At 39.6% G+C, this 26533-nt stretch overlaps 1 protein-coding gene across 2 annotated transcripts; it reads right to left on the reverse strand.

Moving 5' to 3' along the window:
* On the reverse strand, nucleotides 1-26533 carry LOC149948030 (uncharacterized). Of its 2 annotated transcripts, none has more exons than XM_090172652.1 (14): nucleotides 25914-26533; nucleotides 8164-8341; nucleotides 7096-7271; nucleotides 4924-5199; nucleotides 4735-4844; nucleotides 3172-3289; nucleotides 2729-2936; nucleotides 2589-2656; nucleotides 2442-2516; nucleotides 2210-2371; nucleotides 1484-1575; nucleotides 1292-1400; nucleotides 1042-1230; nucleotides 1-445 (listed from the first exon to the last, which is right to left on the reverse strand). In XM_090172652.1, the coding sequence occupies exons 1-14, from the start codon at nucleotides 25999-26001 to the stop codon at nucleotides 330-332; spliced, it is 1965 nt and encodes a 654-aa protein (XP_090028778.1). In that variant the 5' UTR covers nucleotides 26002-26533; the 3' UTR covers nucleotides 1-329. The 2 variants fall into 2 exon arrangements, with proteins under 2 accessions (XP_090028778.1, XP_090028777.1); XM_090172651.1 differs by having other exon boundaries at nucleotides 8164-8344; nucleotides 25914-26532.

Genomic DNA, 26533 nt, shown 5'->3' on the forward strand with positions numbered 1-26533 from the left:
TTAGCTCAATTTAGCGACTCGCAGCGTGTTACACTTTAAAGGCAGACTCCAGTTGGTAGCGTCGCTGTGCCTTTGGCTTCGATTTCAGTTCGCGAGACGCGCGTCACTCGCTTATAGTATAAAATCACAGTAACTGTACAAAGATCATATGGTATCGTTCTTGCCAAACTTGTAATTAAACCTACCAGTAAACGAATTGAATTAGTTTTTACCGTTTCGATAATGCTACGAGAGTCGAAAGTCGTAATCGTTCAAACGCAGTGGACTAGGATTGACGACGCGTGCCAATAGTCAAACCTTTTATCACAGGTGTACCGATGTCGCTATAGTTAACTACGTCGCGCAATTACGCTAAACGCGGAAACACAAACTAATAAAAATAACGCTTTGGTAGTTGAAGATGTGGACGGCGATACTGTGGGAGTTTGGTTTAATCTCGGGCGCCCTGAAACCAAAGAAAGACGTGGTTAAACTCTGGGTGAAAAATGTGAGCTGGAGGAATAAATAACTTTAATAAGAGAGCTGCGTGGAAACGGGTTTTTTTTTCACAATTATCGTAGCTTTACATATATTTTATTTTCGGTTAGGGAATGGATGGAAAAGGTAATTTTGAATTTAGGAAAGGTGAGGAAACTATTTCTTCTTTGAATTGAGGATGAGTATATCGGGAATGGACCGGAAAGAGAAAATGTACGTCAAATGGAATAGGAATGGATTTTGTTTCAAAGGGAAAGAGCGGAAATGGTAAAACTTAATAATAATAATAATCAGCTAGGCTAATACCCATGGCCTAAGTCATAAAGCGATTTTAAAGCCATTAATTCAGGTGACCGTGTTACAATGCGTAAGAGGGTGGTGTCAAGCCTTTCACGCCACGCGAGCCAACAGCTCCCTACACTAACTATTACCGTTAACCTCAACAAGTGCAGCTCTCTTGTCTGTAAGCACTAAGCAACAACGGCAAAGATGCAGCCTAATCAAACGTGCTCTCAATTTTTCTAACTACTTGAATGTTCACGCGTATAAAGGGCTTTCACTAACCCGTGATTGGTTTCCAGGGTTTTGTGGTTGGTTCGTCTGTTTCGGTTTGGTACCAGTAAGGATCGTGAGAGGTGGGCCTGATCGGTCGGCCGGGTGGAATGTGTTGCACGGACGGAGGTGGCGGAGGCGGTGGTCTCCAAGGAGGTCGAACAGGAACAAATGTGACGGCGGGGACATTTTGGCAAGACGCTGTTGAAAGAGAAAACGTCGAATTAGAAAAGAGAACGAATAAAAAAAAATCGTTCTTTACTTTGTTTGATAATCTTCATTCCGTATAATTCAGGACTTTCGCCGCGAATGCAATTTTCTCCAGCTTCTTTTATAAAAGCTTCGTACCCGTTCTTATTGACTTTTCCAGACTATATTAAAAGAGATAAATTTGACTTTACAAACATTTTAATTTACTTTTGATGAAAAACACGTGAATTCAAATGAAACGTACAAAGCATTGAAATCCACGCATGTCTCTCCTTTGGGTGTACGTGTACACAATGCCATCTTCTTCCCAGTTGCCCAAACAGCGATATTCACGTTCTGAAACGTTTTAATTTTACAATTATTTAGACAATAAACGTAATTATGACAGAAATTTAATTTATACACCGAATCAATAGGCCCACCCTAAATAACCGCTTGTCTATCCACCCGGAAAATAAATAACACTATATATAGCGGTCTTAACGCTTATAAGGCCTTTTCTTTTCTCTGGCATGTCCATTGGGGCTCGCAATTATTATTCTTTGAATTTGTTCTTCGTTAATCAAATATTAGAATACCAGGAAGGGGAAATCATTTAAACCATACAAGAAAGCCAATTATTAAAAAAAATACCACGTTGTACAAAAAGAGGCGAATTGTATTCTAGAATTTAATTAAATTCAAATGGTTCGTGTTTTCGCTAATTGTCCTAAGCCAGTGACCTACAACAAAGAATTCCCTCAGCTGCTTCTGCGTATGAATTATTCATATCTCGCGGGGCGATGACAGTGAAACATTTTCGGGCGCTATTCTCTGTCTTTTGAGAAGAAACAAAATTGTTGAAAGCTTAAAAACGTTGAATGAATAGTTCGAAAACAAAGCGACGCGCGTGCTCCGCGGCAAGTGACAAATAACGAAATACCCGCGCTTAGCTGTATGGAAAACAACAAAAAAAAGAGTGGCCACATACCTTCGAATATGTGACTTCGGTTGTCGCAAGTGGATACTGTGTAGAACATGACGTCGGGATTGTTGCAGTCGGAGGCCACTTTGGCGCACAGGCCAGGAGCGCCGGGAATCTCGGCCCAGTAGTCACCGGTAATTGGACACGACGTCACGCTATTTCCTTCGCCTAACGAATAAATTGCCGTAAATAAAGAGATGCGCTAGCTCCGCGATGATCCTTTTGTTTTGGTACTTACGTCCTTGGGTAACATTGCCGTGGAATTTCGGATCATTGCAGATTCCGTCGCTGAAGTTTTTACTCGGTTCCGCTCCTACATTTACAACATAAACGAACGTGTTAGCAATATATCACTACGCGCTTTCGAAGCTATCGCGGGAATTACCTAATTGAAATTCCAAAACATTCGGACTTCGTCGAGCCACTCTCATACAATTGTATCTTTCCTCGCCACTGCAAATATACGAGCGAATATTGAAACGGGTTCAAAAATGTACTTTCACTGATATTGGTAAAAACAATTACCATTGAGTAACGTAGTAAATAGCGAATTTGTTGGCCGGAGTCTCGTTTCCGCGTCCGATGCATCTGCCTTGCAGAGTTTGGAAGGTGGACACGTCTCGAAACACGAAACGGTTCCCGGCCACCTCCAACGAATCCCATTTTCCTTGCGTCCATTCCGGAAATCGGCACTCAGAGTTCTCGACAAAAGGTGGCAGAGATTTCTCAGGTACTAAATACGAATTGTATGGTTAATTTATAATATTTTGCGCAATTAAAAAAAATTGGAATTAAACTGTTCCAGTTCCCGGTAAAACCCCAACCGGTCTCGTTAATTCAGACAAGCAGAAAAAAATATATAAATTTCTGGACAATTAGGATAAGATCTAATATAATATTATCGCTTTGGCGTTGCCCAAAACACAAACGGAAAGTAAAATTTAATGAGAACATTAGAGGATTATTACCAGGTGATAATAAAAGTGATTCGTAGCCATCGGTGGCGCTACTCAGTTGGTTGAAGCAGGTGGAGTCGGCCGATAGCGAGACGTAAACCCTGCCAGAGTGGGGTTCCAAACGGTACAGCTGGTTTTCGGAAGACAAAAAAGATATTGGGAATATTAATGCGTTATTACCAGCAGGAAGTACGCCTTAATAACTAGGTTAAACCTATACGGAGTAAATATTCGAAACGGGACACTAATTACCGCCATATACCTAGATACACGTTAATTAGTTTACTCAAATTAGTAAAATTTACGGTTATTCGAATGTATCAAAATATTTGGCAAATTTCCTAATTCGAAGCGTATCAAATCCGGGGACGAATATAAAAGCTATCCATCAAATTTAAACAAATTTACAGAGAGTGGTTTTCTTTATAAATCCTGAAGATTCCCGAGAGAAAATCTCGGTGAAAGAATACGAGCGCGTGTTGTTGGAAGGATGCGAGACGTCGGTGGTCTATTTTCCCGGCCTTCACGTGGAATTCCGGAAAATCGCCGAAGCGACTCCGAAAGGAAAAGGAAAGGTACAGAGCGTATACTGAACCCAAATTATTTTGCCCTTCGCCTTGGAACGAAACACCGTACGCCTCCGGGTACGAAGGAACGTTCGATTTCGACCATCTCAATCGTAAAAATAGTTCACGCATATGGGACACAGAACGTCGTTTGGATAATTAAAATGAAAATATTTTGTTCTTAACAGCGTGAAATAGTGAAGATCAATAATATCATCAAGAATTTATTTACACTTGGCCATGATGACTATATTGGACGGGTACCATGGACTAGATTTCTCCAGTTCCGAGAGGGGGAGGGGACAAAAAACCATCACCATTTGGTCCATTTCTATAGGCGCTTCAATAAAACCTCCTCAAGAAAATTGCCTAGGTGTAATATTTCCGAGAGCCAGGACCTGCAAGTTACCGTTTATATAGTGCTTGTTGAAATAATGGAAACTTTTCACCTGTAAAAAGAGCGTCGTTTTTTTGTTAAGCTTTAATGTTTGAAAAAAAGCTACCCGGTTAAAAGGAAACACTTGTTGCGTACCGTACAAGTGAAAAGTTTTTATTATTTCAACTATGTAAACGGTAACTTGCTCTCGGAAATATTACACCGAGGGGATGATCACTCCGCGTAATCGGTGTACAGAGCCGTACCTTTGACTGTACTAATGGGATTACGCGTAATCTTTGAAGTCCCTGCCTTTGGCAATGGTAATCGAAGTGTAATCCAGTGTACAGACTTTCTAAGAGTGGTTAGCCCCTCGTATTACACCTAGGCAATTTTCTAGAAGGTGTTTTATTGAAGCACATTTTGCTTCGCAAGATGTAAGTTTTAGAGAACCAATGAGATTTGATTGACTTTTAAGGGGCGGAGCATAAAGGCAAAGCGTGACGTGGATTGGATGATACGTCAACAAAGTCACTCTTCCCAAATATAATTACAATCTTATTTATTAAATTTAAATAAAATACTTTAAATAAAAAACGAACAATTAGAAAAGTATAATGGGGAACAACGTACCCCGCATCTGTATCTAGGTCTGGATTCGGGATCGTCTCTGAGGTCCATCAAGGCCAGGTACCGGTCCTCCTTTTCACCCTTCCATTCTCCGAGACAAACAAAACTAACATCTATGAGAAAAACATTCATTAATCAAAATAGACACGTAACAACGAGTGATGAAAGTATTAGTTGTAGAATGAAACGAACCGAGATCGGGGAAGTTGCATTCCCGGAACTTAACGGCCATTCCGTTGCCATAGGGACAGTCGGCGAGCTCCGAATTGGCCTGGTTGCATCGAAACAGACCGTTGTTGGCCGTGTACGTGAAACGATATCGGCCATTGATGGGACAGAAGACGCTGGAGACGGACGACGGCTGACCGGAAGTACTGCTCATTCCGGGAATTCCACTGGCTATTCCCGGTGGAGAAGTTGCGGCGTGGAATCCAGCCGCAGAGATCGTCGGAGGATTTTCTTGCTTTCCTAAACGTCAAGGATCATCAGTCATCGGATTGAAATTGGAAAGCGCAGTTACGCGTCTATAACTACGAGACGGACAACTAAGCGCGCAACTTAAACGTCACCAAAAGCATTGTAGCCCGGCCACCTGATTAAAAGGAATTAAAAGTCGCTAGATGACTTGGGCCCAAGGAAGGCTAAGGTTGCCTAAGTTGGTGCCTTGGGTATTAGCCTCGCTGATTGCCTAAGTTGGTGCCTTGCGGGTATTAGCCTGGCTGATTATTATTCTTATTATTAACATATAATACATCCCATTCAGGGAGAACGTACCTAACTTTCCTTTTTATTTGTAGCAACCTTTTGACGGGCTGCGTATGACTAGGGGACGTGCACATTCGGAAGATATCAAAAACGGACACAAATAGTGCTAACACTTTTAATACTAGTGCCAATAACTAACAGAGGGTGAAAGGAGCTACGTTTTCATGTCTAACAAATAGTATTACGCCCGTATTGGTTAATCCGTTCTCACGAAGTTATTTCTTTGGCCATTGCCGTAAAAAGGATGTTAGACTTAAAATAGGTGGAACACCAAGTTAGAAAGGGTTTTATTATAAGGTTCTGACGTCATAAATCATGGGTTAATTATATGGTATTTAATATTCATCTAATATAAATCAAGCGTTGTTACAAATTAAAATTACATCTTAAGCACGCTAACTTTTTGAATTAAAATAAGAAAACGCGTGTAGAAGTAGCTTTATCGCGCGCAGTGTTTACCATAAACTTTCTCCTAAAGCGAAGGAAGAAAAAAATTACCCTGTTGCGTGTTTAAATGCTTTACCAATTCTGTCGATTTATTTATTTTTATAATGTTGATAATTTCAAATATGGAGCACCTGACTTCACCCAAAAAATGAAATCACGGTGGATTTCCAAAAGAGGTTTCAAAACTCGCTATACCTCGCGCTAAGGAGATACGGGGTAAGTGATTTATAGTCAGCGAAGCGAGAGGGGCAGCCAGTGCCAGGTAACAGAGTGAACATAGCCATCATAGACGATAGAAGCGTCACCTCCGACTCTAAAGAATTCGCGAATGGTCGTGGCGTCGTCTTCGGTGCAACGTTAAGTTGAAACCTTCCTCGAGACTGGGCAGCGTGGCGAGTAAGCGAAAGGGCGTCCACCTAGTTTGGGATTCTGATCCTCCACTCGACCCCGGAGGTCTAAGCGAACTCTCGATAAAATCCGTCAACAGTCTGAAATTTCGGCATCCAGAGGGGGGTTTCTCGAGAAAAAGACGCGGAGTAAACCGGAGCGGGGTGCTCGCGATTAGCGATTTGGAGAGCGCTCTCGATTAGCGTCGAGAAACGATGACGGACAGGATGGGACTACGAGCGCGGAATTCAGACGAATTCGCGTCTAAGCGCCGCCGCGTGTCAGGTGGGTTATGGGAAAATTTACCAAGGGCGAAATTGCGAGAATCTTTCGCGGTTCCCTTTTGTTGATTCATCGCGAGGGTGTAGTTTTGAAAAAGCCCAAGAAGAATACGCTGGCGAAATTCTTAAATCATAATAGTCTCTCCCGTTCAAAGCTAAATATTTCGTCAGGGCGTAATACCAAATTCGGGGATTTAAAATGATTACTAAACCGAGGCCTCGGCTACAAAAAGGAAAGAAGGAGAAAAAATTAGGTAATTACGCGAAGATTTCTATGGAAAACGCATTCCCACCGTTTCAGACTTTCTCTCGCTTTGAATTTGCCCAGCACCGCGTTCAGGTTCAACGAATTTATTCCATTTTTTAGGGTTAATTTAAAAATCCGCATTTCGCGTCTCGGCGGAGGTTTTTGTGGAAAGTAAATTTCGAATAGTTTCGAGAGCGCTTTTCGCCAAATTATCGGCCAGAAGTAAAACAAACTCACGGTAGAGCATAATTTCGTTGAATTTTCTTTCCAGGACCGCTCTGTCGTCAGGACACGTTGCTCTGGCCGCTTCTTCGTTGGTGTAACATCGGGCCAATCCTTCCGAATGAATTTGAATCACGTTCGGCGTTTTCAGCGTTAAATGAAAACATCTCATGCAATCTTCACCACCCGAACTGTGAAAAATTTTAACACATGATTATGTTACATTTTATTACTTAAATTATTTTCTCACGTTTATGATCAATACAATTAAGTGAATTAAACTATATGCTTGTATTATAATTTAACGAGAGCTTATAAAATGTTTTTTAATAAACTTAAAAAACCTAATTAACCAGAATTAAAATAAATAAATTGGCAAAATTTCCCTCGCGATCCGGCCTTTACACTTGACACCATCACTTAGATGTTGAAAAGTAAATTTTTTTAAATGTATTTCTCCAAAACATCCTTTTTTAGTGAACTCAACATTATTTTATCCATTACTGGGTCGCTTTGAAGAATTGTTAGTATAATAAAAGTTGCTATAATAAAATGATAAATGATTTCCAAGAGAATGCCATTTACGAGTTGTGCAAAAGCGCTTGTTAGCAACCATAGAAAATACACGGTACACCCGCAAAATTAAACACGAATGCTCCCGTCTCTTCGCGAACAATTCATTTTTAATCATTGTCTTTCATTCCCCTTAATTAATATTTAATTATAAAGCATTAATATTATCACATGCCATTATTACAAGACGAAGGAACGTCAAAATTGATTTCAAGGAATGTTCCACCTCCCGCCCCAACCATACCGCGTTTGATGCTCTATTCTTGTCGGTACTTAAGAATATAATAGGCTTTCTCGAAATAATGAGACGGTGGCATATATACTTTAGCAGCACTCTTTCGACAATACCATACAGTACGCGCCACTAATGAAGAGTTTAAAGCGGCCTATAGCTCCGAGCTGACTTGACAGGGTCCTCGAACAAGTCTTTAGCTAGGCTGCCGCGTTTATAAAGGGCAGTCGTATTCCACCCGCTAATGAATAACGATTGAAAGTATAATGAATATTTACCTGTCTTTTAAAATGACGTTGTGGCCACTGCGCCGGTGACAGCGACCCCAAGGAGGAATGGCGTCGGCTTCCACAGTTACCTCGGAGTACGTCACCGTGTGCCCTCCGAATGCCGGAGAAGCTTGCGTTTGTATCAGGTAAGATCCTTGGAATTCGGCGGGGAAATAACATATGGCGTCTGCTGCGAGGAAATAAAACACGTTGCGTCATTAGGAGTGAACGTCGTCGGTTGAACGATTACTGGTAAGGGTGTAAATAATCACGCCGCATTGTGTCATTTCTAAGAAATGACGGAATAATTCATTATACCTCTTCAGATTCCCAAGTGAACACGCGACGTAAATAATCATAACCCAATATTGAATATGGAATTCTGTATTTCGTTTAAGCGATTTCAATTGGTTTTTGTTAAAGGAAAAATTTCAAAACTTGGGATTTATGCAAATGCTCAGTCACACCTTACACTGAATTTAACATTCCACTTGGATAATATTAAATACGCGTAACATTAACAAGGACGATACTTGAGGGGGTGGGGAATCACTAATTCGCATCATTTTGATTAGTTGACTTTAAATGTTTTAGACAACGTGTTTTAGAAACAATTTTATTTTCAAAATTAAATTCAAGAAACATTTTGCCATGTGAGTCGGAAAAATTTGGATAGAGTTGGAAGAAATAACGGCTTCTTCCCCTGATTTCAACCCCTTTCGGAACGCCCCTTAGTTCCCGGGTAGGTTTTCGCACGCCAAATAAAAAAAATATTAAAACCCCATTCGATTTTCTATATTCAAACTTCATTATCTCAACATCCTGAGAAAGAAAAAGGAACAGTGATTGGATTTATAAAAAAACCGCTGCTATTTCCGAACAGAAGCCTCAACATACTTCCTATATTTATTCTAAATAAAAATATACGAACAAAAAACGTAACAACAAAGCGCAAAATCGGGCTAAAAGGGACGAATGTAAAAGCGCTCGAATGTCAACTTTTCTCTTTTCATTTCAAATACAAAAAGCCATTCAATCAATGAACTGTTATTTGGATAAGGTTTAAAAGGAAAACCCTGAAAAGGTCGCGGAGTTTGGAAAGACGCGTTTTTGGCCGACACACAAGAGCACGCTTTAAATAGTCGCGGGTACGCGGCACGTGATCGCCGTAAGTGATTTCCGGTGACCCTCTGGGGTGAAACCGCTCGCTGATCATTGCTCCCGGATCGAACCATTGAGAGTTAACACTCCTTATCTTCCCTAAAAAAAACGCTTTCCAATTTTGTTATTTAATAAACCGTTTCAGTGACGTTTTTTGCCTGCCTCTAACCACGGGAAAGTTTAGAATTTCACGTAAAAACGTTCGCTTACACCGCTATCTATTTTAAAGGATATCAGAATCAAATATTACTTTCTAGCCTTAATTATCGCGTTAAAAAATTACTTCGATGAACCTTATCTAAAGAGCATTTTTCAATAGACGATAAAATGATTTTAAATATCAGATATCTAACAAAATAAACCAGTTTTTCCTTTATTCAGAATTTGATCGATTCTTAATGGATTTTAATAAAACAAACATTGACGGATAAAATTCGTTAGGTTTCTGATAACTCAGAGAAAAATCACGGACTGAAAGACTTTCTCGGGGCCCACCTATTTGGGACCAACCGCTGTCAACTCAGAAAGTAAATCTAATACGAGCCGCGCCGATTAAAGACATCCCCTCGGACGGAGATAAGACTTCAGGAATGCCTTTCACTCGGATTCCACGCGGGGAAAACAGGCGTGGGTTGGGTCCGTAGGTGTTTTCAAATAATTACACCCGTAAAAGAGCCTCGGACAGGGGCAGTTTGCGGAGACTGAGACGGGTGGAAATATTGCGTCAAGCGGGTCACCGGCACTATTTTTAATCGGAGTGGCGTGTTTCACCCTATAGATGGGTAGACCGACTCAGTTGCCTTTGATATCAACGAAGAAAAGCCATCCCGTTGCGGGGCACCCCTCAAATATTTGCTACAAATCTAGGCGTCAAACGATATAGCCGAGGGTGAAAGGTGCACTGAGAGCTTAGAATGTCGGCGCCGTACTAGCGAAATCGAATTACGCGTCACCCGGAATTAGACACGTACGTTTTTGTTAATTCTTGGAATTTTGAAAGGTTAGGAGTCAATCTAGGTTAATTTATTACAAGTTCTTCATACACTAGTACATTAAAAGCGCAATTATGTCAGCTGTAGTTAAGACTTTCCAAGTGAACTTTTCAATACTTATTTTGTCGATTAGTGGAATCACAATTCTTATTTTACTATTCCGACTAATTTCTTACAACGAAATGCATTCGCACCTGTCTTCTTCATTATTAAAAAACATTTGAAAACTAATTTTACACGTGTTTATGGTGCATCAACTTATTTCATATTTCTGCCTCGTTTAACAGAAGCTACGTTAAAAAACAAGCGCGTGTTAGTAGACGATTTTTCGATTTAGAGCATACTCCCTTTAAGAAAATGGTGGATAAAATTTGATTCGAAAATTAAATACAAAATTGAGCAGATCCAAATTTGACTTTGATCGAAAAATGTGTTATATTTGATCCAATTACAATACTTTAACTTGATTTCGACTTGATCAAAATTATTTGATCGAAACAGAATTGGATTCAAACTAATTTGTCCCAAATTTCATTTGTATCCAAATTTGGACAATGGATCGAATTATTTTCGTAAGGGAAGCCACGCTTGTACAAAATTAACGCGCTACAAATACAACCAAATATGTCAAAGGACGAAAGTAGTCGCTCGAAAATTCAGTCGGCGCCGAACATATAGACATTAGCCAAAAGTACAAAAAAATCAACTTTCCGAGATAAACGCGAAAAAGAACTTTGCGTATAAAAAAGTATCCCGCACCTAGAGGGGGAGGGAAGTTCTCGGGCGCGAGCATGCGCCACATGGTGAGCGTGGGAAGGCTCCCCAAATATGCGGGAATCCGGATTTTAGCAAAGGCGGGGCGCGCCGACCACAACCGAGGGATTCATCCCTTAATCACAAAACTAAACAATAGTCGAAGACGGCTACGACGAAATTCTTCGCCTACTACTCAAAAAATACGATCATTATTGCGCATTTTCGGTTCGTTCGAACACAAAAGCGACGTCGTAATTTAATTCATTGTCAGGAGTAATCGTTACGCAAAGTAATCACGAATGCCACGAGTGTCCCGTCGCAGCCGCGGTTTGTTTGTCTTGGCGCGCGCTAGGCCGGCATCCTTTCTCGGAGGTCCTCCTACACTCTAATAGTAATTAGACAGGCACACTCCACCTTCGACTCGAGAATCACCGTGACCTTACACGGAGACCGGAGACAAGGTCAAAGCTAACTACGCAACCCATATCCGTCCATTGTTGGAGGTGAAAACGGTAAATCAGTCTTCCTTCATTTATTATTCTTTAATGAATATTTTTCCTTCTTCGATTACGGTTTGCTAGAGGTGGCTGTTAATGCGTGCCTGACTCTTACCAAAGATTTCTCCAAAGGCGGTACGAGATTTCCAATTTATTAAATAAACTTTAAATTTTGGAGGACACGTACGGGTCATATACTGTTCATTACGTCGGTAACCAAGTTCTAAAAAATATCAGTATTTCAACTTATCAAAGGTAATGTGGAAATAGTACAGATTAAAATTTCAAGGTGATTCTGACATTTTAATGTGAAATATTTACATTCATTAACCCTTTTTATGGCAATTTTAAGATTTTTAGATCTGATTTCCAAGATAATTTAAAATCTTTGTTTTTCTATAGAGTATACGCGGATTTGACAAACAACCGACTCGTAGAAATCAAAATAGACCTTTTCAAAATATTAAAAGCCAAAGAACTCGCACAAACATTCATATAGAAAATACAACTTCCAAATGTGAAAATTTAGTTTCAACACATTTACGTAATTACAGGTTCAAGCTCCGCTGGTACGCTGGTAGTGCTAATTATTTTTTTGGCGTGCAATCGTAAATAAATGTGACGCCATACGTAACGAGGGATTAATCAACCAAGCATTACCAATTATAAAAAAGAGAAAACCCATATTAATGGCAGAGCCGCTGGAAACGTGGATATTGCACTTAATTGAAATAATGACTTCTCAACTGTTCCGGAAGATGATTTTAAAGTTCATTTTCCAAATATATGACTTGTTTACTAAACCGATTTGAGAACGACTTCAAAATAAACACAATTAAAAAATACAAATGATTGATCCTTTTTCAATCGCGCACGTGGGTAGAAATGATGGAGGCAAGACAATGACATTCTGGATCCGTTCAGCGCCTACTCTTATCGCGTCAAACTATTATTTAAGGAAAACATCGAAAGTTACTTTAAAACCAAGAACCTTAACCTTCGCGAACTACCGTCTCAACAATATTGAATTTTTTGTTTCTAAGCTAATTCCGAGTCATTTGCGAAATCAAGGAAATCGCGAAAATAAAGATTCTTCCTTCCGTCGCGTGTAAATTCTAAAATGTTAAATACGCCATTGTTCTCCAAAAATGAAGCTCTATGGGCTTCTGCGTATATTCCCAAATTAATGGCTTATTGCGGACAGACGGCGAAACGCTTGGTTGCTCAGGGAAAATAATATTCAAAAATCTCCCTCTAATAAGCGCTAAATCCGGTAAAGTTTACACTCGTACGCAATTCCAATTTTTTATAGGGTAAAATACCTTAACGTTATTTTTATATTCTTTTATATTATATACATCCCGAATTTGAAGGAAATGTTCTTTGATGTGACAGGTTAATAATAAGATTAAAATTTAAGTAAGAATGATTTACGTAAACTAATGTTTACGTGCAGAGAGAATATTTATAATGAAGTTAACAAAGGACTCATTTGGACATATTTATTCGGGACTGAAACGAGTTATAGGTAGGGTTGCGGTGTCAAGGGTACGTGCTGCTACTGAACCTTCCAAGTCCCTAACACCATAAGCAACATAATAGTTATTATGACACTGAAACATTTTGGGTTAATGAAGTTTCTGAAACGGAAATTTGTCAGACCTATACTCTCTTTGAAAAAATTACTGCCAAACTAGTCTGATGGCGATAAATAAGAGATAAAACGCTAAAATCAGGCTTTAAATATTCAAATAAATACTTTCACAGGCGAAGGTGATTTCGCAAAAGTAAAGGTTATTTATAATCTTGAAAGGTTTTAAATTGTCATTAAGGCTTGATTAATAAATCCTTCAAATATGACGTCGGCGGCTATTTCTCGGGCACCGTTACCTGTCACTTTCAAAGACTAGTAACTTTGGTAACAGCTCGCGGGGAGTTTTCAGTCCTCATCAGCCACGCAAATGTTTTAAGTGGTCATTGGTGTTGAAGCTTCATAATAACGCGGTTTACGCCAAAAATGTGTACGGGATTTTGAAATCAGGATTTCACCCGGGATTTCAAGACTTCTAATTGGATTTGGGATTTCTTAACTTTTTTCCCGGATTTAGGGATTTTTCGCTGGATTTCAAGATTTCACGTCGGATTTCGGGATTTATCGTCGGATTTCGAGATTTTTCAATTTCTTGATTTCATGTCGCATTTCGGAAATTCTTGCCGGATTTCGAAATTTTGCAATTTCTCGATTTCTAGTCGTATCTTAAAATTTTGGAAAAATCTCCGGATTTTGAAGAAATCCAGGCTGGATTTCGGATTTCTTGGAAGGCCTAGGTTTGCTTCTGTCTGTCCCCCTTGAATTAACTTGCCTGAAAAGCAAATACCCTGGTGGTAGGCCAACCGCTGAACATGTTGGCCAGGGTATTTGCTTTTCAGGCAAGTTATTTTAAAGGGGGACAGGCAGAAGCAAACCCAGGCCTTTAAACCAACACTACTAACTCTGCTAAGAGCATCCGATTATAATAAGCACCTGAAGTTTCCGAGGGCAGCCGAGCGCGCGAGCTGAGCGTTGCGATAAATTCCGCTGGGGAATATCCATAAACGCGAATCAAGCAAATAAAGGACAAAAACGTTAAATCAAATAACTTTATCATATCTGGTCTCAATGTACCAATTTAAGGTTACCGTTAGGCCATTTACCGAGAAAGATAAAAAAAAAATGATCTGTCAAATATTTGGCTCTTTTGGTGCGAAAAAAGCGTAACCCAATCCCCGTGTAAACAAATATAAAAAACAATATTTTCCATAGAAATCAGCGTGCGAAAATAGTGGCGCGTCATTCTTCAATAGAAGCGGAGAGCAAACTGCGTGGACTTCCGGTTCTCCCAGACTGATCTCTCTTCGGCCCCCCCTTCGACCCCCCCCCCTTCGCCCCAGTCGCCTTTTCCACGTACTGTTCGGGATTCCATATTTGAATTAGGCTTAATATCCTGAGTTATACACCACTGTCAAGAGGCCCATTCTACTAAAGCAACCACTCTCAAGTACCCACTCCCCCCTCTTCACGGGGAACCAATCCCGCGTGTAGTCCATGGATGTCTCCTCAGCGGCTGTCTAGCCCAGGTGAACCGCCGCGGAATTAGTTTTACCCTGGTACTACGTATTCTATTCGCTGTATCTGATAGTAGATATTTCAAATAAGCGTAGTAATGAATAGTGATGATTTTTACAAAAACCAAAGCCAGGTTTAAAGTAATTTTTACGATTGGTTAAAATCGTGATCTTAGCCGAGATTATCGCGTTTGAAGAGCGAGCTCGGAGGAAGTCATCCCACCTGCCCGCATAGCGTGTCGTTTCGTCTTGTTTGTGGAAAACACCAGCATGACGACGGCATCATTTTTTCAGCAGCAGTTAGAGTCGTATGGGAAATCTGTGCCTTTGGAATGTCGGGGAGGAGCTCGCTTCGATGTAAGATTACGAGATTTCGCCCCTCACAGCGGTACGGCATGCCCAAACATGCCTACCTCGACACAAAGACCAAGCAGCGGCAACACCCCCCGTCCCACCACCACCGGAAACGCCACTTTTTTCCACCAAACATTTTTTTCTCAAACGTTTTTCTTCTTCGTAGCAGGAGGATTTCGTACTTCGATGGTTCGGTAAAAAAGGTAATGGAATCGATATTTTTATCGCCATCAGTGGAGGGGGTTTGTTACCGATGACGGAGAAATGGACGCGAAAAAAGGTGACCTATCGTGTCTGGGATTCGGTGGCGCTGGAGTAATGACTTACACCCGCGCGCGTCGAATGTGCAATGCCAGGTTGGAAAATACTTTCGCAATTTGGCGTTGCGAGGGAAAAACATCTTCCGAATATGTAGGTTATACACCGAGAGGTTATACTGTTACAAACGTTCTCATAGCTTCTAATTGGATAAAACTGGCGAAACAAGAGTAGAAAAGAGGGGAAAATCGGTGTCACAAGGAAATCTATTGTCGCTTCCTTGACTGTTACCAGTTCTGGAATAAAACCAAAATCGTACGAAATTGGGGGAGTACAGCGTCAATTAAACGAAGACAATGAAGAAGATTTCTTATATTGTCTCCTTAACACGGTGAATTTCACACGCGCCGGATATAAACAATTGAAAAGAGTTGTTGACCAAAAAAGCCCGTTAAAGGTCGCGCAAATTGCGGAAACACTAGGAAACGGATAAAAGTGGTGGGAATACTCGTCCGGTTTACAATATTCTAAGATAATTGAACAAGATACCTTCGACGAGTATTGAAGCCTGAATTGATACCAACACGTTTACGATTATAATTGATCTCCAATTATAACAAAGAATAACCAATTTAAAAGTTGTTAAATTGGACAACAATTACGAAGATTCAATTACCCCATTATCTTCAAACTTCGCGAATCATTCATTACCCGAAAACTACGACAATTATAAGTACCTTAGAAACGGTTTTTCTTAATTGCTAAATAAATAAATTAAAGTCTAGTTTATGTTGAAACCAGGCGAATAGAAACCAGGCCCTGTTTTACAAAAGAACCGTTGAAAGACTTAAAATATTGAAGGGGTCAAATTTAAAACGCGCTCGTTAACTCCCAATTTACTTTCTTTGATAATCAGAGGCGAAAAATAATTTTCCGTTCTTAAATGAAGGTAAACGCCCAGTTGTCTCCATGCACGAATGAAGGTTGAAAATAAGCCATCTGTGAAAAAAACCTTATTTGCTAAATAAGTCCTTGTTTGAGAAGACAAAACCCTCTCCGTTGTTTGGAAAGGTGGGTCGAACACGCGGGCAACTTGGGAAGCGTATCTAATTAATATTCATAAGAACGAAACCAGGTGAGAAATTCTATCAAATCATTCTACAAGAGTCCACGCGCCTCGAGAAACCAGAACCTAGCTGTATCGCCGGTGACGCTTACAAAGGAAAAAGTTAGAAAAATTGAAAAAAGTATTATAGGCATATCTCGAGCGAATATGGTTTATCCGTTTTGAATCTCGTGACGCGTAACGCGTGGCGCCTGAAAAATGATCCCTCGACTGGCGAAAGAAGGGAAAGGCGACAGATGGGTGCTTTTGTGTCTCAGATTCTAACAATGAAGAGTACATTTTGGCCACGTGCCGAGATTCGCGGAGAAGGCGGAGGGGGGGGGGGGGGCATTCCCTCACAGCGACGAAGTTCTAAAACCGTTTGAGGGTCGACGCAACAGCGATCTTGCCGACTTTCCCGCCTAAAAATACTTCCTTTCTATTGGCTGACCTTTTTTTGACAAAATGGAAACTTACTAAATCTGGGTATGAATTTTTGGAAATGAAAAAATTGCCATGACGTTAAGATTGGATCAGTTATAGCGTACAGTTATCAAATAGCCATCTGGTAGCCAATTCGGGAAGTTTAATAATATGATAGTTTTGTTTGCTGTGTTATAAAAAGCACGGAAGAAGAAAATCCAACAGATAATGAACTTCTCGAATTGGCTCTATGTAAACTGAAAATGTTAATTAGCGATTCAATATTAAAAACCCAAAATTTTGCCCAGTCGATAATTATAATTAAACTTGGAATACATAAAAGAAACACTTTATTACCGCTATTGAGGACAATCTAGTGACATAACTCTTTTTCGTGGCCAGAATGACTCGCGGGTTTCGTTGATCATCAGCGTAATCTGGCCATCATGATAGCGATAAATACCAGTAAAAAAGTGTTTATGATCTCAAATTTCAAAATAAAAAACGAAGCGAATGTTTATTTTATTTAATTAAAATTACTTATTAAAATTTATTTCACCAATATTTACAAAATTTACAAAGAATAGAGGTAATCCTCTAGGGAAGCCCCTGGAGCGAATGTTTATAATAGTTCATATACGTTCCGATTCAATAATTTGTCATTATTGCCCCTAAGTAAGCTTCAGTTGTCACGACAAAAGATTTTTTAATTTTCAATAGTTCTTGGTCTCGAGTATAAATTAATTGGCTAAGCAGATTCCTGACCATCGTTACCTGGTCGATAATTTTTAAGTGTCAATGAGTTTATAGGGACTTTAAATTTATTCAATTCAATATCCCTTGAGTACGGACCTAACTTATAACTTTTCATTTCGAACATCTTTGGAGTCTACAAATCTTTGAATTTGAAACTGACGAGTTTCGTGTTGGAAAAATCGGAGAAAGAGGGCGAAAGAGATCCCAAAACACTTAAGATACCAACGTATGCACGTCGCAAGGTACGAGCTCTCAACCACGAAGTTACCCCTCTTCGGGGAAAAAAAAGGTAAAAGGTAGACCTCCGTCGATGGAAAAAAATATCCACCGCGCCGGAAAAAATAGCCTAAAAACCGTAAAATATATATCCGTCAAAATAGCAGACCCTCCACATTGCCCAAAAATTCGTAGGTGATTTTTTTGTTCGTAGGAGGGGTGGAGAGGGCCAACATAGAGAAATTCGTTGTTGGGCCGCGCAGGATGCCGCTGGAACCACGGAGTTTTAGGCTTCTTTTGTTAGCAACGAGGAAGAATTTTGGGGTGGACTTCTCACATTCAACAGAAAGATGCCGCCAAATTCACCAAGACGCGTATATTCCCCGAAAGTATTTCGTGGTTCCACCCGTGAGAAACCTTCAATGGAAACAAATGGGGACAAAGCCTCCCACTCGGTTTCACACTCGATCCTCCACTCCTCAACGACCAAGTCTACTTCGCTGATGAACTCGCTCGAGAGACTAGACTCTGCATCGATACATTTCTGTTTCGGCTTGCATTTTCCGTATAATACCGAGAATGTATTGAGTTCAGACAATTTTCAGCGTTTCCCCAATTCCAACTCATCCTTAAAGTTGAATCAAATCGGCTAGGTATCTCGTTGTTTCCCTAAAACACGGGGTGAAAGTAGGAATACATTCTTTCAATTTGATCCGAACATATTTTATTTTGGATTTCCTTCGCGAGGTTTACTGCATCCAAAATTTTAATTCAAAGGTGGTAAATCAAGTATAATTTTGTGTAGAGACCCAATCTCTACCAACAAAAACCACAATTTTTACGCTTTTTATCTACGAATAGACCTACCAAGAAACACGGGGACGTCGCACGGTACATATTTCGCGCCCGAAGCTTCGTTGCGGCTGCCTATTTCCTATTTACCTCGCGCGGTGTCGCTAGTAGCGAAGTTGAGTCAATTTGTATTGGCTATTTGAGTCACGTGCACAGCCCTACAATCTGTCAGCACGTGGCCTGCAACAGCGTCGCTCCAAAAAAAAAAGAAATTTCTGGTATGTTTTTTAATATTTGTGTCCCTAAAATATAAAAAAAATATAAAATAATTTACAAATATGTAACTCTTAGCGCCTATTGACCATCTGTATCAGTGGCGTAGACAGAAATTCCTCAAGGGGGGGTCGAACTATGTGAATGTTAAGAGGGGGGTCGAGAAGGGGGTGGAAATTTAGTACAGTCAAAGGTAGACCCAAGGGGGGGTTTGGACACGGAAACCCCCCCTTGTCTACGCCACTGATCTGTATCACCTAACCCCCCTCTCCCTACCGCAGCCGCAACAAAGCCCCGCCGAAAAATAAAGCGTTGGGTATGCTATAAGCGAGACGTCCCTGTGTTTATTGGTCTACGAACAGACCGATTTTGAAGGTTCGATTTTAACGCTTTAAGTTAAACTTGATGGCGCCAATCTAAAAGGAAATAAATACTGATTTACGGAAAAAAATCATACAATATTTTAATCGAGGTTTCACGAAGAAACTATAAACCAAATTTGAACTCTGGGGAACAATTCGCCATAAAAAGCATGAAAAAAATCGAATTATATAATTTGATATTTCAATATTTCTGACGCAATCTGGTAGCACTTTGGGTATTTAAAAATCGATCTTTTCGGTGTAGAAAAGGTAAGCGGTCGAAGCGGCGGAGTCGGATCGAATGCATTAGCTTTGATGATAGTATACAGTCGTATTTTGAAGGGGGCGTATCTTTAGATGAACGAATACGTGGTAAACGCTTTGGAAATCGGCGCCAAAAAATGTGTCCGTTAATTTATATCTCCTCAAACAATTAACACTCCTACACTCTTCGGGCCGGCTTTTCATCCCACAAACACGCGAATCCCACACCGCCAGGAGGGCCATATAAGGAGGCCCTATCCAACTTTCTTTACATTCGTTTCGGAGAGTAACGTAACTGGAGATGGCAACGTTGGAAGGATCCAAATAAACAATAGAAATTCCTTCACATTGTCCAAACAATCGGGATAGAGATATTAAAAATAGTGATTGTGGTGTACTAGCAGTTTGGTTTCACTCGGTTGAACACGCGGATCTCGAAGCCAGGCGGAGGTCAAAACGACCAGTTTCTTTCGTTGAAGAACGCATATGCCGCGCAGTTTGAGCCTTATTTTAAATCTCCGCGACAGTCGTTTTATACTATTATTTATTTTATACCTTCCGTTTTATTTCGTAATGCCACTAGGTGTTTTACGACAATCTTTGTCACCGTTTCGGGGAAAATTGAGAAATGCTAATGTCAGAAGTTGATTAAATATCTTTTACGAAATAAGTACCCATCTATGCCATTTAAATTGAACGTCTACGTTCGCGGGTCGAGGCACCTTCATTAAGAGCGTCACAATTTACCGCGCCTATTAAATTGTCAAAATTATTTACATATTTCTTATATAAAACCCCTACTTTTGATGAAATTAAAAAGTTTGAATTAATTTATCGTTCAACCGTCTACTTAAATTATGTCTGAAAAGAAATGTTTTCCATAATTCCCGGTTAACGTTTCTTTTCTAAATATCGTATAGTTGTCGGATTACGAGTACCCTTAAAATAACTCGGAGCTATATATTCATTATTTACTTAAAGCAGGGTGCAGCAATTAGTCCAATATTATTTTAAAAATTTCTAGTTATTATAAAGGATATCCGAGTAGTAATAACGAGAGTCTAAAGGTAAACTTGGAGCCGAAAAAGCCCGCGGCTGAAATTCATGATCGCGCCCGGACTTGATTTCCCCGCGTTGATTAGGCGCAAACGTCACGAGACCAAACGAGCGGGGAAATGTTTATGTCGGTCATATCTGAGAATTGCGCGTTTTCAAAATTCCTGATTTCAACCCTGCCTCGCCGTATTCCCGCTAATATACAGTTCCAATTTTTAAAGGGAAATATATTTTACGAGCTCGATTTAGAAATTCCGGAAAGGTATCGCGAATGTGAAAAATTTCAAAAGGGTAAAAACTTCGAAGAATTACTCATTCGAAGAATGTTTTAGGGCGTGATCGGTTAGTCATCATTATTACTTACGATGATGAGAGTCACCGATAAAATACCAGCCAGAATCTAAATTCAGATTTTGAGTAATTTTACTTCAATATTATAAATCTAAATGTTAGAAATCTGTTTAATTATTAAATACAAATATTTTCAACTTCCAGATTTTACCACGCATTTGTGTTATTTTTATAAAGACTTTATAAGATCTCTAAATCAAACTAATAATTTCCTTGGGAATAATTCAATCAAATAGCTTTAAATTAGCATATTTTAATTTCATATATTTAAGAATTAAACCTTTTTTGTATATTCATTCATTTTAACAAACTAGAAAAAGGTGAAAATAATAAAAAAATGTACTTTTACCGACCCTAATTATACGAATAATTATGTATTCTTTGGAACTCTCTGCCATTTAAATACCATTTTAATTGCATTTCCTCAGACCGAAACGAGCTGTAAAACGTAGAAATCTTAAATACGCCTAATAATTTAATCTCGGCAATTTGATCAATATTATGGTGACCTTGCGTTTGTAAAATTATTAATAATTCTAAAAGGATAGAAATATAGAAGTTTTTCATTCGACGCAGTCACTTTTGAGACAATACCCAACTTATTTTGGCATTATTTTTAAATTGCACAAAAAACCGAAATTTTAATTGTTGTCTAGAAACTAGAACCATAAAAGTTGTCTCTTTGATCATTCATCAACAGTCATTTCGCGAGATTTTAAATAAATTTGAACTCAAAAACAATTTTTCCGAAAGGAAGTGGTATTCTACGTGACCATTACCAGCCAATTGTGTGTTGCCATTTTTTTTAACCGACTCGAAATTAAAACGACAATTACTTAAGCGACACGAAAATAACGGAAAATAGAAAAACATAATAAATTTGAAGAAAAACCAATCTTATAAATCACGATAAGAAAAAGAACACACGGCCGGATGTCGTTGCTTTCTTTTCCCTTTAAATACTAATTATGTCGCCACGCGTAAATTAATCGAAGCTTTTACGATCGCTGTTTATTTGGGAGAATAATATGGCCTCGGGGAACAACTAGAAAAACCTTTAGTGCCATCTGCATTTCATATTTCAAGATATTACGCCTGCATTTCATATTTCAAGATTTTACGCCTGTAAGTGTTCGGTAAAAAAATGTCTATTTAAACGTAGTGATAAAAGCCATTTCTCTCGACAGGGAATAGAACAAAAAATGGTGTTTCAATTCCGTTGTTGCTGACCCGCGCGAAACAACGAAACAACGATTTTTCTTTAAATCGATGCGGTTTTTTTTTTAATTAATATAAAGGTTAATCGTAGAAAACCACACGCATGCATTTACATCAATCACGTCGCCTCCGAGAGAGAAAAGGCATCTTCTGAATGACTTTACCACTCTCGATCCCTCCGCGTGCCAAAGCTAAAAAGCCAGCAACGGGTCATTCAAATATAATCAACTTGTAAAAGCGAGTAGCCGCGACGATGGCTAAAGCCAAGAAGGTATTCGGATGAACCGAGAATACGCGGCTAGCACCGTTTTCGCCCAGTGATTCCTAGAAGGAAAACCACGCCCCTTCACCTTTCCTCGTGTAATGTTTATCCCAGTAAGGCTGAAAGACAGCCAGGTAAGATCTCTCCATGTAGATGGAGTATATCATCCGGGAATCATGGAAACAGAGGCTATATAGTCGCTTCCACCTATTCTCCGCTAATATATATACATTCTTGGTAAAACCTATATTCGTACGGCTACTTTAAAGGGCTTTAGAAGAATGATATTGGCGACGAGAAGATAACTGAAAATTAACGCGAAGCCGGCGAGGATCAAGTCAAGCGAATCGAGCCGGCGAACGAGTGAAAAGAGCTAAGTTAACAACCATTTGGCATAATTAGGTTATTGCCCATGATTTTACAATTCATTGACATTCCCCGTATATAAATATATATAAAAAACTCGTTTCGAGAAGAAAAAAAAAATGCAAATGTTTCCGTAGCTTAATGACAAAACAAATTGGACGTCGTCGGATTTCCTTCGCAATCATCCCGCCAGTAGTCTCTCCTCATTTTCGTTTTATTATTATGACAGGACTTTTAATTAGATCTTACATTAGCAAACGTGTTTGACTTAATCGCTATTTCTGGTAGAAAATGTCGCAGCCCGGAGCTAAAGGGATGAGGGAAGGGGCTCGAGACGCAAATAACCCGCCTGTTGCCATCATATTTTAATGTCTCATATTTCACTTCTCATTTTTTGGGGAATATCTCGCCCAAATTAGATCGAAAATGTAGCCCAAACTGAATATACCGTGCCAATATTTTTAAATTCGCCTCTTGACGTATATGTTATTTTTACGCATATTTTATTTAATTTAGCACTTTTTTTATTCCAAGGTCTATTTAATCGAGGGGTAAGACAGTCACAGATAATCTGTACACCGAGTTCGTGCATTTAGCACTGTTAAAGGTACATATTTTCAAGAGTTCGCGAGTTCCATTTAGCACTGTCAAAGGTACGGCAGTGTACACCGAGTTCGCAGAGTGTCTTACCCCTCGTATTTAATACTAGGATGAATCCGCCAAACAACTATAAGGCCGAGCGAACTCAATGGGGGCATTTAGATGAAAAATACGGTATTTAATACTTTTATAATCCATTATTAATCCTTAATTAGCTTTTACGATAAAACTTCACCGGATTGATACAAATTCTAAGCGTCTCGTCTCCGTCTTGTACAGAATCTATGTTGGAAATTTCAAGGCCTTCCACGTCAAATGGCCAAAATTACGCGCATAGTTAGCCTAGAACGCTTGAAATTAAAGACACGAAATTTGACTCGCTATAAATAATAATCAGCTAGGCTAATATCCAAGACACCATCCTAGGCCTAAGTCATTTAGCTACTTATAATGCTTTTAAACAGGTGGCCGGGTTACAACGCGTAGGAGGGTGGTGGCAAGCCCTTCATACTACGCGAGCCGACAGCTCCCTACACTAACTATTACCTTTAACCTACATAAAAAGGAAAACCTATTCAATTTATTGAATGATTCCTGTTTAAATCAGCGTATCCCGCCAATTGAGTAAATTTTTTCAAGCCAAAACGTGGCGGGAACTTTTTAATCCGGCAACACCGCTTTAACGTAGGGAGGAGGAGGGGGGGGGGGAGGCCTGAATATTATTGAATGAATATTTGGCAGCACTGATTCTAGTACACGGTCGGACGCGCTTCGAGGAGCTCGTAGCCGCTTTGATTTGTCTCTGCTTGATTCGCTACGCGCCAGAAATAGCTAGCAGGCACGACGGAAGAAGATTTTTCAAATTACCTGGAAAGCGAAGCCCGGCCCCTCCATTCGAAGCATATATCACGACGCTAACGCCGACTCTAGCCGCCGGGGGGCGTTTTCTACAATGCTACAAAATGAATTAATGGATCGTTTACATATATATCGTATAATTTTCACTGGCGTCATTTTATTATTTGATGACGACCGGATTATTCTGGAAACTAGATTGACTCTCCCCTGTCGCTGGTTGAGTTGAGGCCCTGGGGCGCTCACGACTGATATTTGGAAATGAGCAAATATCAAACCGCATTATTTTAAAACTACACGATAATATTGTTATATAAATCGATGATTACGTTTCCAGTCAATCACTTCACAAAATGGATCGTGAAAAAGGGCCGTAAACACTCTTATTCGATACTCCATCTAAATAAATTAATAAATAAATACTGACACCCCCTTCATTTATAATAGCACCATGAACCTAAACTTTAAAATTAGATTCGAAACTATAACTATTTATTTATTTATTGATTTAGTTCCATTTTAGACATCAATAATTAAAATAATTGCTAATTTACGTTCCAGTATGAAATTGATGAAAAATTACTGAACATTTAGTAACGCCATGTCTATAATAATTTGACTTGGCCCTTGAATACCTTATATGTAAAACATATTAGATTGTCAATTAAAAAAAACTTGAACTTGAACATGAACTTGTAGTTAGTCGAAATAATTAGTGATGTTGGGAGTCACGTAGATCTGGCGTAATGGTGATGCAAACTCGTAACTTAAAGGCAACGAATCAGTGTGAGAAATAAGGCACTATCACAAGCCAATCGCCAGTTTAAAAATTAGCTGGGCTAGTTTAAAAATTAAATGCTTTCGGTGTTAGTGGCCCTGGTGACCACTTAATTAATTCAAAGTTTTTTCGCTTCAAGATTTTAGTTCATTAAAAAAATACTATATTAATCCCTAAAATTGTTTGGTCTTTGCTTCTAGAAGCGAATTTAGCAGTTAGCCAAAAGAAATATAAACAGTCTCTCTCTCAGTAGGCTTGTTCGGGTCGGGTCTATAGTACAATTCAAGAATAGATAATTTGACCATAAATTATGAAAGCCTGATTTTGAAGGTTAAAAATGGTAAGTGGCCAGTGGCCAGTTTTTTAATTAAACTACCTAGGCTCTACTGGCCACAGGTCCCGTTTAAAAAAAATCCTCATTTCTCACCCTGCAACGAATAGTTTAAATTTCACTCAATATATGAATAATATTTGATCACTCCTTTGTAACTTATTCTATTGGCTAAAATATGAATTTGGCCTCCAATGGGACGGGGTGACAAAGAGCACAGTTAAACCATCTTCTCAGGTCCACCTAAATTCTGTTGTAATTCTCGAAATAGTAAGTAGTAATAATTATAAAACCGATTTAAATATTAGTAATCAATATTAAAATTTGAGTATAAAATTTGGTATAAATTTATAAATAAGTCACGAAATACCACCCATAAAATTGTATTTCAATTTAAAAGAACCGATCTGGTTCCAGCGCGCGTGTTGCTCCTGCATGGTTTCAATTATCGATATATTTCTAATATTTTATCACGCCTCAACACAACCGATATTTTATTCAATAAAATCATATTTTATAGTTTGAAATATCGGTTTTGGGATATTATCGGTAAAATTTGGCTATCGGGTGTTATAAAGGCGTGGGCAAATAACACTCGAATAAAAAAAAACAATGAAGTATCGCTTACCGATCGTACTGACAGCGCCGAACAGCAGGACGCAAACAGCGTAGCATTTCACCATGTCCACGGCAATCACAAACCGTCGAGGAATCATTTAGAAAACGGACGAATTTATTCGAAAAGTTTCTTTTCACTAACGCGACGATTTTGCGTTTAAAATTTTTAAAAGGACTCAATCGCTTCGGGCCCAAACGCGAGTTTTATGAATGGAGACAGTCCAGTCGGCGTGGAAACAAACGCTCGTAAAATGCAAAGAGAGAGACGAGAGGTATGAATGAAAGCGAAACGCGGCGCGCAGAGGACGAAAGCACGCGTGCGCTCTTGGGACGGACTCAGCATCAACTGGTCGAGGACGACCGCTGCTCGCTGGCTCGATCCAAGAAGGATGATGGCACGCAGCGTGAAAGTTCTAGCGCAAAAACTCGTTCTTCGCCGGTAACCGGTGACGACGCTGAGAGAGAGAGAGAGACTGTGGTCCGGAGGGTAGGCAATCCTGGGGCTGGGATGCCTATATGGTTTGGCGGGTGGCTCTGGCCGGAGGAAATCGGCTCCCTCTCATCTTCTTCCCGAGTTCCGGTCAAAAGGATGCGCTGGGCGGGCGGGGGTCAATTCCGTCCGTGGAAGCC

Source organism: Leiobunum rupestre, chromosome 4, assembly GCF_980474605.1.
Source record: "Leiobunum rupestre chromosome 4, qqLeiRupe1.1.hap1, whole genome shotgun sequence".
Taxonomy (NCBI): Eukaryota; Metazoa; Arthropoda; class Arachnida; order Opiliones; family Sclerosomatidae; genus Leiobunum; species Leiobunum rupestre.

Coding starts and splice junctions, on each gene's coding strand:
- LOC149948030 (XM_090172651.1), bottom strand. CDS start 26,001: ATGATTCCTCGACGGTTTGTGATTGCCGTGGACATGGTGAAATGCTAC. Junction 1,576..2,209: donor CCGAAGTCACATATTCGAAG/GTATGTGGCCAC, acceptor AAAACGTTTCAG/AACGTGAATATCGCTGTTTG. Junction 1,231..1,291: donor AATGAAGATTATCAAACAAA/GTAAAGAACGAT, acceptor CTCTTTCAACAG/CGTCTTGCCAAAATGTCCCC.